General features: G+C 37.1%; 1 protein-coding gene across 8 annotated transcripts in view; it reads left to right on the forward strand.

Annotated features, from left to right (window-relative positions):
* rbfox3a (RNA binding fox-1 homolog 3a) overlaps positions 1-14878 on the forward strand; it is a 431990-nt gene that overhangs the window by 316448 nt on the left and 100664 nt on the right. Inside the window, exon 1 of one of the 8 annotated variants that reach the window (XM_048170906.1) lies at positions 13615-14029. The exons of the other annotated variants lie outside the window; for them this stretch is intronic. Coding sequence (XP_048026863.1) covers positions 13904-14029 — 126 coding nt within the window. The 5' untranslated portion in view covers positions 13615-13903. Of the gene's footprint in view, positions 1-13614; positions 14030-14878 lie in introns of those variants that run through there. 8 annotated transcript variants of the gene reach the window in all.

The raw sequence follows: 14878 nt of genomic DNA on the forward strand, positions 1-14878 counted from the left end.
AACCTGTGGAGAAGTCTTCCAATAGATTTACACACTGTCGATCTGTGCCTAGACATGTGTGCAGCCCTAGATTAATTAATTATCTATCTTGTTTTAAAATCAAACTAAGTAGACATGTGCCCCATCAATTTTTTTATTTAAAATTCACCATCATTGTAGGTAAAGAAAAACTTGTGAGAAAAAAGTGAAAAGAAATTGTGCATTGTTGAAATTTGGTAAGTTAAATTGAGCCAGACTTTTTGTAGCTCAGTTGTTTTAAAGGTGCCCTAGATTCAAAAATTGAATTTACCGTGGCATAGTTAAATAACAAGAGTTCAGTACATGGAAAAGACATACAGCGAGTCTTAAACTCCATTGTTTCCTCCTTCTTATATAAATCTCATTTGTTTAAAAGACCTCAGAAGAACAGGCGAATCTCAACATAACACCGACTGTTACGTAACAGTCGGGGTGTACGCCCCCAATATTTGCATATGCCAGCCCATGTTCCCAACATTATGAAAGGCATTACACAAGGGCAGCCAGTATTAACGTCTGGATCTGTGCACAGCTGAATCAACAGACTAGGTAAGCAAGCAAGGACAATAGCAAAAAATGGCAGATGGAGCAATAATAACTGACATGATTCATGATAACATGATATTTTTAATGATATTTGTAAATTGTCTTTCTAAAATGTTTCGTTAGCATGTTGCTAATGTACTGTTAAATGTGGTTAAAGTTACCATCGTTTATTACTGTATTCACGGAGACAAGAGAGCTGTCGCTATTTTCATTTTTAAACACTTGCAGTCTGTATAATTCATAAACACAACTTCATTCTTTATAAATCTCTCCAACAGTGTAGCATTAGCCGTTAGCCACGGAGCATAGCCTCAAACTCATTCAGAATCAATGTAAACATCAAAATAAACACTGTACTTACGCAATTAGACATGCTGCATGACGAACACTTTGTAAAGATCCATTTTGAGGGTTATATTAGCTGTTTGAACATTTTTTTATGTTGTTTAAGGCAAGCGCGAGCTCCGTGGGTGTGGAGCACGAGATTTAAAGGGCCACACACCCTGAATCGGCTCATTTCTAATTATGCCCCAAAATAGGCAGTTAAAAAAATGAATAAAAAAAAATCTATGGGGTATTTTGAGCTGAAACATCACAGACACATTCAGGGGACACCTTAGACTTATATTACATCTTTTAAAAAAAAGTTCTAGGGAACCTTTAAACTGAAAATTATATCATTCGCACAATTTTTAATGTCACAACTTTTTTGCTCTTTATATATGCATGGTAATCGTTGGCTGTCAAGTTTTCTACAGGAAGTAAGGAAGGGAAAGAATGGAAGGGAGGCATGAAGGAAAAAGTGGAGCAATGTGTGAAAATCAGGAAGGACAGAAAATGAAGCAAGACAGTAAGGAAAAAGGGAAATAAGGCAGCAAAAAAAATAGAAGGAAGACAGAAAGGAAAAGGTAAGGAAGGAATGAAAGAGCGGAAAGGCAAGAAATGCAGCAAGGAAGTCTGGAAGGAAAGAAGGAAAAAGAGAAGGAAGCATTAAGGGAAAAGGGAAGGAAGACTGGAAGGAAAGAAGGGAAAAATGCAAGGAATGCAGAAACGAAAGAAGGAAAAAGGGATGGAAAGATTAAGGAAAAAAGGTAAGAAAGGCAACAAGGAAAAAGAAAGACAGACCGGATGGGAAAAGCGAAGAAACGCAGCAAGAAAAGAAGGAAAAGGGAAGGAAACATCTTTGAGAAAAGAGAAGCAGATAGGAAAAAGGAAGACAGCAAGAAAAAATGACTACTGTTTCCCTGTCATAAAAAAAAGAGCGTGACACACCTGGTTACTTCACGTAGTGTTACTTGTGTAAAACCATACAAAAATTATATGAGACTTTCTATAATAGGTGTCAGGAAGTTTTAGATTTTTTAAAAATGAAAATGAAGTAGGTACTGTAGTAGTACGCCATTTTGCTAAAACTATGTTTACAGCGGTAAGTTATCTTATGAGAAGTGACTAAGTGGTGGAATGAACAGAGTGGTTTTGGATTGTGTTTTGGATTGTGCGAGAGAGAATAAGTAAGGGAGGGGATTTTGTTGTCAGACCGAATGTGCCGTTGGCTGGTGACACAGCTGCACTGGTCCGGATGACTTCAGAACCCGCTCGGATGTAGCAGGAGGCCAGAATGCGGCTTCTGCAACCTCCCTAACACCCCCACATCCACCCCCTGTGTGCCCACCCCACATTACCAGCTGTTCCCCGTCGCTGCGGCTCAGTGCAGTGCCATGCTGTGCGGCCCACTTCTGCAGAGGCTGTGCCAATGGGTATTAGCGCTCCTGTGAGAGAGGCCTCATCTTCCACACCTGTTTCTCTGCAGCGGTGCTCTACCGTTGCTTCTGAGGGTTTACCGTGACTCTCCGCTGGGTGCTGCGTTTGCAGTGTCGAGGTTCTGGTGTAATTTAACTTCTACGCGAGCGAGTCCATATATGGACTGTAATACTTTGATAGCAGATGTACAGTATCCAGACGTCTTTTAAATTTGTTTGTATTGAACTGAACAGTGCTACAAAAAAACTATATCACATCTCTTGATACAGTAGATGTTTAGCTTATGGTTTGATTTAAAAGTGGAAATAAACTGCAAACGAGTGTTTAATAATATTAAAAGTGCTTATTGCGTAGGGTTAGGGGAAGGTGTAGGGAGGGTTTTTATAGCATAAAATTTTTATTTACTCTTATTGCAAAGAACTGATACTTTTACATGGTGTAAATAGAATCTATCGCTATTTTCACCTAGTGTAAATAGCATCTAATAGCTGCCTATATTTAAAGGAATAATTGACTAGATTACAAGTCTTCTGAAGTCATACAGGAAAAGACCTACATTTAAATCATGAATTACTGAAAATGTTGACATCTTCTCTAACTCCATTGAGCATTCATGAAAAAAATAATGTTGTCCAAATCATGAATGAATCATTGTTGGCCCTTTGAGTTGGCTCTTTTCAATTAATCTTGAGCTAGTTCACAAAACCTCTCTAAATCATTAATTCATGAATCCAGATATCAAGTTCAACTGACTGATTTACAGTGGTTAAAAGTTTTTTTCTCACACCGATCTAGTGTAACGGTTATGTTCTGTTTGTGTACTCTTACATTGTGTTTCCTTTGGTTCCCACGTTTCCTTCCTATGTTAAGTTCCTGTTTCGTTTTTCCTGTTGCTATAGTAGTTTGTTTCTATGGTTACTCATTTAATTGATTATGTTCACCTGTGTCTTATTTGGTTCCTCATTTAGCCATGTATTTACAGTAATCCCTCAGTTTGGTTCTTCCTTTTGTCCTGTATTGTCTTTACATGTGTGAAGCTGTTACATTGATTCTTGCAGATTACCTTCTTTGTTTTTGATTTTTGTAAATCTGTACATTTTGACATCTATCATATGGCTTCATAAGACTTGTAATATAGTTCAAGAGGTGGACTACTTTTATGAGGCTTTTATGGTACTTTTGCATCTTTTTCTAAGTTAGAATACTCCAGTTATGTCAACACAATTCATTTTATTGTATTTTCTTTTGTTTCACAGAAAAAAAGTCATATATATTGGGAACAACTTAATTTTGATCGTTTCTTTTTGTAAGTAAAATGACATTCAACCAGTAGCCTTACTTGATTTGAAGTCTGACATTATGAAGTGAGTACTAACCGTTATAGTACGATTGACATTTACCACTTGCCTGTTGCTGATGCAACTGTTAGCTAGTTATAACTATGTGGTCATAAAGTAGTTTTTTTAGAATGTAGAATCAATGATAAGAATCTGTTTTCCTTTAGATGCAGCATCACTTGTTTGCCATTTAGTACATCTGAATACAAAACAAGCCTATTTTATTAACTGTTTTGTTTTCTTCTTGTTTCCTTAGATAACTTTCCATTTTTAAACCACCATAAAGCGATTGAGAAGCAATTGAAACCTAACACTTATTTTAAGTGGTTTTTTTTTTTTCATATGTAAATTGAAGTGGGAGGGAGCTAAAAGAAGTATATGAAAGAAACGAGTGTGCGTGGTCTCTGGAGTGAAGCTGAATTACCTGCGAGGCTGAGGATAAATCAACACGGCCACGAGAAAGAAAATTTACGCGTCATGCTTGATTGATATTATAGAGCTGCTCGATTGTACGAGGCATCTCCTCTGTGTCGGAGTCCTTCAGCAGCTCCCCCGTTCCTCCTCTCCTCCTCCTCCTCCTCTCTTCCCATTTTCTCCTCGAAACGCCGGATGGGCTTGTTCACTTATTCCCGCTCTTATTTACTGAGTGTTCAGGGAGAAAAATGAAGTTTATGGTAATAGGGCTGTGTCAGGCAGGCCAAGGTGCGTTGTTTCCATCTAGGTGCGTTGTTTCCATCTGGGTGCTCGCTCTCGCTCTTCCTCTCTCACTCCATCTCCATCTTTCTCTCTCCCTCTCTCTCCATTTCCACCTGATACCCTCTGTCTGTTCAGTTCCCTTTCTTTTTCACTCAGTTTCCATAATTATTACAACCTCAGAGATTAGCTTTAACATTCATGATCTGTTGAGATTGACTGGGGTCTCAGAGATTCCAGAAGTCTACATGAAAAAAAATATTCCAAATTAACCTCTTATTTTCATTCTTAACTGTCTGTATATGTTCCTCTGACTTGGTCAAAATCCTGCAGGCATATTTTATTAAACCTTTAACCCTTTTTCCTATAGAAAGTAGATATAAACTAAATTAAATTGCATGGATGACGTCAAAACATGGAAGATGGAATCTTGTTTCCTCAAGATTTTTCTATGGGGTTTTATAATGGGATTTTAAATAAACTTTACAGCTTCAGAATTTGCGTTTTCGATAATGGGCGTGTGTAATTTATGCTGTAGAGCAAAATGGACCATCAAGTTATGTTGACCAGACCTTATTTTACTCATAAATTGAAAAAACCCCATTATAAAACCCCATTGGAAAATCTTGAGGAAACCAGTGGTGAATTAGTCTTCCATGTTTTGACATAATCCGTGCACCACTCTATACTTGCCAACTGTCTATTTTAATTGTTTATATCTACTTTCTATAGGAAAAAGGGTTAAAGGTTTAATAAAATATGCCTGCAGGATTTTGACCAAGTCAGAGGAACATATACAGTGTGTATATATATATATATATATATATATAATAAATATAAAACAGTACTTTCGCAAACGCTATAATGCTCTTGGGTGCAGTTAGCAATCTTCTTGAGATGTGACCAAAGCGGGAGGTTTTCCCTCTACGATCTTGTATTTGAAACATCCACTCCGAAGCAGGTTGCATATATGGTAACTCGTTGTTTCTGCCGAGCGAGTTTCCCTCGGTGCGCCACAATCTCAATAAATCACACTCATTTGTTCCACAGAGATGCAAATTTTGGTTAAGGTAAGCTTAAATTTCATCAGGCGTATATTGTACCTCGGTATCAGAGAGAAGTAAACCAGAACAAGCCAGATTGCTTTGGTGAATTGCATTTCCACATGACGTCAGAAGACTCTACTGTACGTCTTCAAAATGAATCCGTCGCTTTAGACTCTTGGTGTTAAGATATTGTACTCACACATAGGCTGTGCTGTTTGCCGCTCTCTCTCCCCACCTCAAAGGCATGCAGAGTCTCTGAAGTTTTTTTTTTTTTTTTTTTTTGGAGGAGGAGGAGAAAAGAAAAGACTGTGTGATGGAGAGTATGATGGAGCAGCAGAGGAGGCCGATGGAGCGCTGTCTCAGTGCGCTGCCCGAATGATGGATGAACTTTGAACAGATTTGCTCAACATTAAAAGGGTCGGGAGGCCCCTGGGCCTGTAAGGCAGTGGGGAAGAGAGAGAGAGAGAGAGAGAGAGAGAGAGAGAGAGATGAGAAATAGTGCCGTGTGCCATGGACTCTGTTTCTGGGTGCTACTCTTAGATTTTGCAGCCCCATCGCCAACAGCAAGCCACACCAATATTTCAGGTGAGGGGGTGACAGAGAGCACTGTGGGAAACGATATTATGTAGAGATATTAGAGTAATTCACCCTGGGTTGGCTCTCCCATACTGGCCTGTCCCTCAGGTGCTCTATTGTCATCTAATCCTATTCTAGTAGTCTTAAAACTGGAAACCTCACACCTTTACATTGAGATTAATGCCTGAGGGACACGTTACATGCTCTCGCTCATTCTACGCTCATTCTATGGTATTAAAAATGTAGACGCTTTCTGAGGCTCAACCTTTCCTATAATACTGTAGGTGGCATTACAATAAGACTGATTTCCAAAACAATTTACACAATCTGAGTTTATAAATGTTGGCAGAATTTGAGCACCTGTCATTCACAGAGTAATACAGGTTACCATTCTCTTTAGTGTCAGATTATACGTAAATATGGTAATAAACATATGTCATAAAAATTTTTAAGCATTTATTAATCTAGAATAAGTTAATTTGTGTTTATTCATAATGTTTTCAATGTATACAAATATATAAAAATGTATTTGTATACACTACCGCTCAAACGTTTGGAGTCATTATTAATATTATTATTATTTATTGTTATTTTTTGAAAGAAATTAATACTTTTATTCATCAAGGACACATTAAATTGATCAGGAGTGACATTTATAATGTTACAAAAGATTTCTGTTTCAAATAAATGGTATTTCTATTCATCATCAAATCCTGAAAAGAATATATGAGGGTTCACACAAAAATATTAAGCAGTAAAACCATTTTTAACTCTAAGAAATGTGTGTTGAGCTGCAAATTGAAATATTAGAATGATTTCTGACTGGAGTAATGATGCTAAAAAAAAATCAGATATGTCATCACAGAAATAAATTACGTTTTAAAGTATATTAAAATAGAAAACTGCTATTTTAAATTGTAAAAAAAAAAAAAATCCCAATATTACCGTTTTATTTTTACTGTATTTTTTACAATCAAACAAATGCAGCCTTGGTAAGCATAAGAGAAAAATCTTACCAGCCCCATACTTAACCCCCAAATTAACCAAGATTATTAAATGCTGTATTGTATTGTTATCCCATGATAGCTGTTGTATTTACTTATTATACCTTATTGTAAAGTGTTACTATAAATATAGATATTTTGATGATGCTTCTAGTTACTTGTTAAATCAATTAACTAAACAAATATAAACAAAATAATAGTTTTTCCTTTTTTCAGTTTTTCCTGCTTCCCAGGTTCACATCGGAAGTGCCAAATGCCGTCCAGGATTCCCAAATCAATAATTAGCTCCTTCATTTCGACTCATCGCACAGCCCCTCTCAGCTCTAATCGCTTCAAAATACACTCGCACAATAGTGAGCTAATTTACTTACAATTATATTTTCAATTATGCCCTAATAAACCCATTGTACTCTGGGTAATCACAAGTTACCCTTTGAGCTAATGCAATATGGCGCAGTGTGAAGTCAAATTCAATTTCGTGCAGTGAAATGAAAAAATAAGCACATGCTCTCAATCATCATGCCAGAGGTTTATTCATTGTGGACCCCCACTGCTGTTCAGTAAGATGTGATACAATAAGTACCCAGCAGTCTTGACTAGCAAACCTCAGGTAGTCATAATCTACAGCTACATAATGGTTTGTTGTATCTGATGAAACTTACCCCAGTGCAAAACACAGTGCTTTCTCATGTTGCAGGTAGATTAGTGCGTCACCCTTGCAAGATTTTCAGCTTTGTTTGGACTGTTGCAGGTAATGTGGTTGGACAGCCATTGCCTTATGCAATGCTCATGACCTCCATGTGAACTGGCTGCTATAGAAACTCAATGGAGTAAGAGAGGGAAATATGGTGGAACTGTGAAGCTGATTCATGATGTTTTGTTGGTTTTAAACTGAGCTCTAATTCGATTGGATACACCAGCATGAATGAACAGGCTTCTGTGTTTCCTAGTAGTAATGGAAAGTGTGAGTCATTTCTGTGAATCAGTTCTTCCAATCGGTTAAAACAACTGATTCAGCTGTTCTTTTACATCATTAAGTCATTGAGTGAGTCTTCAATTAGGGGAACTTTCCTGTCCTTTAGAATGTTTTTGAGGATAGATTTTAGTAGCTTTAATATAATATTGTGCCCTCGACACTATAAGAAAATAATCTGTAGAAAAAGGCGTAATGTCCTAGCAGAAAATTAAATAAATATATATATATATATATATAATATATATATATATATATATATATATATATATATATATAATGTAAACACTCATTTTTATTCTGGAATTTTATTCTAGATTAATAGATTAAAATAGATTAAAAGGCGTAATGTCCTAGCAGAAAATTAAATATAAATATAAATATAAATATATATATATATATATATATATATATATATATATATATATATATATATATATATATATATATATATATATAATGTAAACACTAATTTTTATTCTGGAATTTTATTCTAGATTAATCCTTTGACAGCACTAATTCTTATTCCTAGTTTGGTCAGATGTTGGCATAAATGTAAGCTGAGCAATCACCTTAAGACTGAGGACACAGATTTGACTTTCTTCTTTGCTGTTGTTCCACTTTGCAGAGGATAAGCACCTTAGGAGACGAGGGTAGAAGAATGTCTAATGTGGCAGCCCCCTGTCAGGATTCAGACCCTTTGATTCCCAATTTCAAACGGCGGCTCTACCAGCCAGGGACGACGCATGTGAAAGTCACTTTCCAATAGACAACCACTGGCTTTTTGCATGCGCTTGTTTTACGTGCATCCTGAGCTCACAGGGACTTGATAGCTTTTCATGACCGTTTGTGTTTTGAATGCATCATATATGCTCTCCCACCTCTTGCTCTCAATCCCCCCCCCCCCCCCATCCCCCGATGCTGTACGTTGTACTTCTTGCCCCGATGCCCCCCTTCCCCACCAGCTCCCCAAATCCCATCTTTCGTGCTGGGCTTTTTGCATTGTGTCAGTAAACAAGACGTTCTCTGTCACAGGGAGGCTGAAAAAAAGAGTTCAAACCATCTTTGAAGTTACAGCAGTGCCGCTTTGAAGTTCTCAATGTCACAGGGCATTTAAGTTCTCATAAGGATGAGTTGAAAAAAAATAAAGTCAGAAAAATCTCAGACTTCCCAGTGAACTTCGGAGAGGCATCTTTACAAAGATTATAAATGACATGACAGACATGATAAAACACCTCTGTCCTCATTTGCACAGGAGAACATGAAAATTGCAAGGGTACGGCCAACGTACGCCATTGATCGACATATATGTGTGCTAAATAATTGATTATGAAGAATTTATCTGAGGAAATCCGCCAAAACGCATCTCGGCGGGAGGTTTTAATACTCAGGGATTGCTCTTTTATAGCTTAGGTGACTTAAAGGAGATCTTGGTTATGTTTGATTTGAGTGCCAGCTTTCTTTTGGATGTTTCTTAAAAAGGCAAATTATACAATTCTTGATTTACAGTAAAAAACAAAAGATGAGAGTATGATATCAAATTTCAGATGATGTGGTCTTGGATGAATTTGATCAGAACTGTGTGAATACATATTGAAATCTATGACTTTTGTTGCAGACTTTGGAATCGTAGCACATTTTTAAGACATTGCTAAGAATTTTCGCTGTGCAAAAATTAAAAGGATAGTTCACCTAAAAGTGAAAATTCTGTCGTGGTTCCAAACCTGTATGACGATTTCTTCTGTGGAACACAAAAGAGGATATTTTGAAAATATTCTTCTTTTGTCCATAAAATGAAAGTCAATGGGGTCCGATGTTGTTTGGAATATAAAAAATTGGAATGATTTGAGAGTGAATAAATTACAAAATCTTAATTTTTGAGTGGTCTGTCCCTTTAAAAATATCTAATTTGTGTGTGTTTTTCTTTCCTATGGGATGTATGGACTCATAAATAAAAGAAAAGCAAATCCAGAATGCATGAACCATCCTGGCTCACATCCACAATCTACTTTCTGTGATTGCAAGTGATTTGTTGTAACTGGTGGAGGGGTGTGTTTTGGGGTAGTCACAGCACCTGAATGGCTTTGAAGTAGCGGTGTGTGGTTTGATTGATACAGTCTGAAATCTTATGTCATTACGCTCATCCGCACTGATGTTTCTGTGCCAACGGGGATCTTACAGTTGTCCCCGCTGATTGAGTGTCTTTACAGCTGCAAATGGAGCTTGTAGAAATGGCAATGTGAAAAATCCGAGCTGTAACATATTCAGGTTTTTTACTTTCTTGGAGATGTTTATCCATCATGTGTGAAGATCATTTCAGCATTGTATTATTTGTTTTTAAATCTATTTTTATGTATTTTGTTTCTAAATGTCATGTATTTTTTAGACTCGCAGCATGTAAAGAATCATAATTTCACGAGGTGAGCAACAGTTTAGCTTCCGTTGAGAAGTTTTTATTGGCGTTTTATCTATAGCTGACAATTTCTCTCACTGTATTAGAGTGTAATCTCTAGTATACTTTAGTGCTTGAACATTATGAGTGTAGACTTGAAATGGACATAGAGACCTTTAGTACTAATGAGTGTTTGTGGCTGTCCACTGGTATTATGGTCAGATAGCTTTGGTGAAAATGATTGTCCACTGAACTCATCTTTATTTCTTTAGCTCACTCAGCTCATTAAAGCTAATGTCTCATCAGTTTCTATTAGCACTGTTAACAGGGTAGTGACAGCACGCTAAGACAAAGAAGCAGAATAAAAAGGAGCCGCAAAGATCCATTTCTGCTCCTTAAATTGGCTAAACATCTCATTTAAACTATAAAGGAGAGTTTAGAAGCTTTCGCACAATAATATGCACTCTTTCATCCACTCTAAGGCTCTCTGTGGTAAAAATGACCATGTCCACTGCATGCTTATGTTACAAGCGATTTATGTGTTAGTAAGAGTCATTAGTGAAGGGGTTAATATCAAAGACTCTATATCAGAATTAAATGAAAATATGAAAATAAGTTCAATTTTGCTTGAATGCCAGGATATAAAAATGCTGGGTTAAAAACATCCCAAGTTGGGTTGAAAATGGACAAGCACAGTGATTGGGTTGTTTTAACCCAACGGGTGGGTTAAATGTTTGACCAACCTGCTGGGCAGTTTTATTTAACCCAACTATTGTTTAAAAATGACTATATGGCTGGCTTAAAATGAACCTAAAATAGGTTGGAAATTAAAAATCAGACACAAAATTACTAGAGGCAACAATAATAATAATCAAAATGTGAACATTTATTAATAGTAAATGTTTATTATTTAATTATTATTTATTAACCCCTTAGCATTCCTGTGAAATTTGCCTGAAACGCCTAAAAAAGGCATACCCAAAGTAAATTGCATGCTGTTCTTAAACCATTTGGAGTATATGCATTGTTTTGGTCTCTTTTGAAAGGTGGAACTCTATCAGGTTAAACTTATTAATAAATGTTCATTTATTAAACACATTAAAGGATTAGTCCACTTTTAAATACACTTTTCCTGATAAATTTACTCACCCCCATGTCATCCAAGATGTTCATGTCTTTATTTCGTCAGTCGAAAAGAAATGAAGGTTTTTGAGGAAAACATTCCAGGATTTTTCTCCTTACAGTGGATTTCAATGGCCAGATGAGTAATAAGGGTCTTATCTAGCGAATCGATCGGTCATTTTCGAAAAAAATACATTCCCTATTCTACTTACGGAACGAACGCGGCACCAGTTTCGTTTTTTTTCGTAACTTGAATAGGGAAGGCGTAGGACATTCAGCGTAAGCGTTATGAAGAATGCGGAAGCGGAAAGTACGTTCAAGGCGATATTTTGTTTATAAAGCATAAACGGTTGTATTTTTTTCGAAAATGACCAATCGTTGCGCTAGATAAGACCCTTATTACTCATCTGGTATCGTTTAAAGCCCTTGAAGCTGCAGTGAAACTGTAATTTTGATCTTCAACCTGTTTGTAGCCATTGAAATCCACTGTAAGGAGAATAATCCTGGAATGTTTTCCTCAAAAACCTTAATTTCTTTTCGACTGACGAAAGAAAGACATGAACATCTTGGATGACATGGGGGTGAGTAAATTTATCAGGAAAAGTGTATTTAAAAATGGACTAATCCTTTAATAAATGTTAATTTCCAACCTATTCTGGGTTCATTTTAAGTGAGCAATATAGTCATTTTTAAACAATAGTTGGGTAAAATAAAACTACCCAGCAGGTTGGATCAAACATTTAACCCAACTGCTGGGTCAAAACAACCCAATCACTGGGTTTGTCCATTTTTAAACCAACTTGGGTTATTTTTAACCCAGCATTTTTTAGTGTGTAGATACAGTTCAAGCACATTTTTATCAGTTCGAACAGGCGTTTTTAATCACTTGCTAAAATTATATAATTTTTATATTATTTTCAGACTATGATAATTTATCAGCAAATAACTCTCAGATAAAAGAAAAAATTATATCTCTCAAATACCTCTTAATTAAAAAAAAATGGTTTTAGGTGGACATAATTTTAATAAAAATGTGTTACTTGAACTGTTTCTTTTCGGAGAGGTGGTGAAGTTGGCAGTAAATTATTAAAAATTTACTGATTTATTATTATTATTATTATTATACTATGACCTACCTACAAAACGTTTATTTAATAATTGTATTAACTAATATTAATTCAGTAAAACAAAGCTCTGTTGAATCACTGTCAGTTATTTAGGCTCTGAAAAGTTTGACTTGCAACAGAAATTTATAGTACTTGGACCATAATTTACAATTTAATTACTAAGAAAACCATAAAACAGACTTACTGTACAAATCACAATTATAACTCTTACCAGAGAGATCAGTAAATCAGGATTCAATGTAAGGTCAGAGTTTTTTATGTTAAAATCAAAGCAGCTAAATGTTTGTTTTTCCACTGTTGTACCTCATTCCACACTATATATTCCTCTAAACTAAAAAAGACCCCGTTAAAAGCGATAAAGGTCCACCAAAGGACGTTGTGGATGGGATTGCGTGGTTGTGTTTGGCGGCTGTAGTACGGTTCGTCGGTGGGGGTTTGCTGCCCCATAATGGGGGCACATCTGGTGTGTCTGCATCCAAAGGGAAATAGATCAACCCCCCAAAGACCCTAAATGAACCCAACACATATCCCAGTCCAGCCTAGAACTGTCTCATTCTCCACAGCCTTCAAACAACACATTACCTTAAGTTATTGAATAATTGTTTAATTAAAATTGATACTAACAAACCTCTTTGTTTATTCTTTAAACAAAAGCTGAATATTCAGGTGTCGTTTTCTTTATTTCTTACAGGAAGTCTGGTGATTAGAGTGAATAATTAATGGAAAGATAATCAAAGGCAAATCAAATGTTTTGCGAGTCGTCGTCTTCTCTGTTACGCGAGGAAAAAGACGCGCGCGGTGCTGCGGAGATCGCCAATTAATGGCCGAGATCAGCTGTTGTGATGTCATTATACATTCCCTTCATTTTCTACAGTGGGTCTGTTTGATCTTTGAATACCCCCGGGAACTCCTGCCTCCTCCCTCTCAGCATCTCTCCCTTCCTCCTCCTCCTCCTGCTCTGCCTCGCTCTTGCAGAACCTCCCCTTTTCTCTCTCCGAGGGCTCACATTGGCTTCTGTATGTGTGTGTGCGTGTGTGTAAGAGTGTAAGTGAAAGTGCGCAGCCGAGCCTTGATGACAGAGGGCCCAGGACCGTTCAGACGACTCGCACGCCCGCGTTCAGCCCACCTCCAGAACAGCTGAGAAAAAGACACAGTCCAGAGAAAGAACAGCAAAAGAGCCAGATAGAATCAAAAAGACTTCTGCACTAAACAAAGAAGAAGAAGGAGTAGAGGCAGAGTGAAGGTTTCAGAGAGAGAGAGAGAGAGAGAGGGAGAGGGAGAGATAGAGAGAGAGGATCTCCCAGCTTAATGCGCAAAACGTCCCGCTACCACATGCTGTGCTCAATGGCCAACACAGGCTGTCTTCTGCTCTCCGGCTCAGGGATGCTAACTCACTCTCTCCAGTGTCCCCCTGCGTTCCTCTACCTACCCGAGGTAAGGCAATCCCCATCCCTCCGTCTTGCGCTTGCTCTTCCTTCTTCTTCTTCTTCTTCTTCTTCTTCTTCTGCTACTTGCGGGTGACACGTGCTAGCATTGTGTTCACCCCCTCCTCCTCATATCCCTCCTCCCTCAAAGCCCTCGGCAGGGGTCATCCTTTCTCTGTTCCCATCTTTTCATTCATGCTGTGAGTTTTTGCAGTGTCAAATTTGTATACTTTTTTTTATTCCATATACTATACTAACACTTTTGCGCATGGTTTTTTTTTTTCTTTTTCATTTTTTAATATTTAATATAAATGTATTAATACATTTATAACATAAATATATTTTTAATTTTGGTCTTTTTTAAATTTCTAAATATGTATTATATACATATATAAAACATTTTTACCTGGAGTCAATCGCACGTCGCTTCCACTGTTAAAACTGTTTTTCATTCAAAAATTCACACCGATTTGTTGAAAGGTTTTCAAAAACCCATGACTGTAATGAAGTTTGACCGTATCGTATTGACGTTCTTAGTGTTTAATAAGTGCTCTCTGTTTCAGAAGTTGTGCGTTTTCTTTTTGTAAGCTACGGATTGTTGAATGACTGACTGAACGTAGACAGATGTCACTGAATTAGTCCGTTCTAGTGAATGTGGGTTGGCTGACTTTTCTGAAGGTGCTTGGAAATTGGGTGGCACGTGAGGGGCTGCGGTGATTGTTTTTGGCTGCGTGTGTATGCTTTACTACGGGTGGCGTGTGCGATGGCAGGCTGCTACTTTCCTCTAGACGGTGTGTTATTACTCAGATATAAAGAATGATAAGGCTGTTGAGAGATAACCTGCCTCATGCTGCTACCA

This window comes from Megalobrama amblycephala, linkage group LG20 (assembly GCF_018812025.1).
Source record: "Megalobrama amblycephala isolate DHTTF-2021 linkage group LG20, ASM1881202v1, whole genome shotgun sequence".
Lineage (NCBI taxonomy): Eukaryota > Metazoa > Chordata > Actinopteri > Cypriniformes > Xenocyprididae > Megalobrama > Megalobrama amblycephala.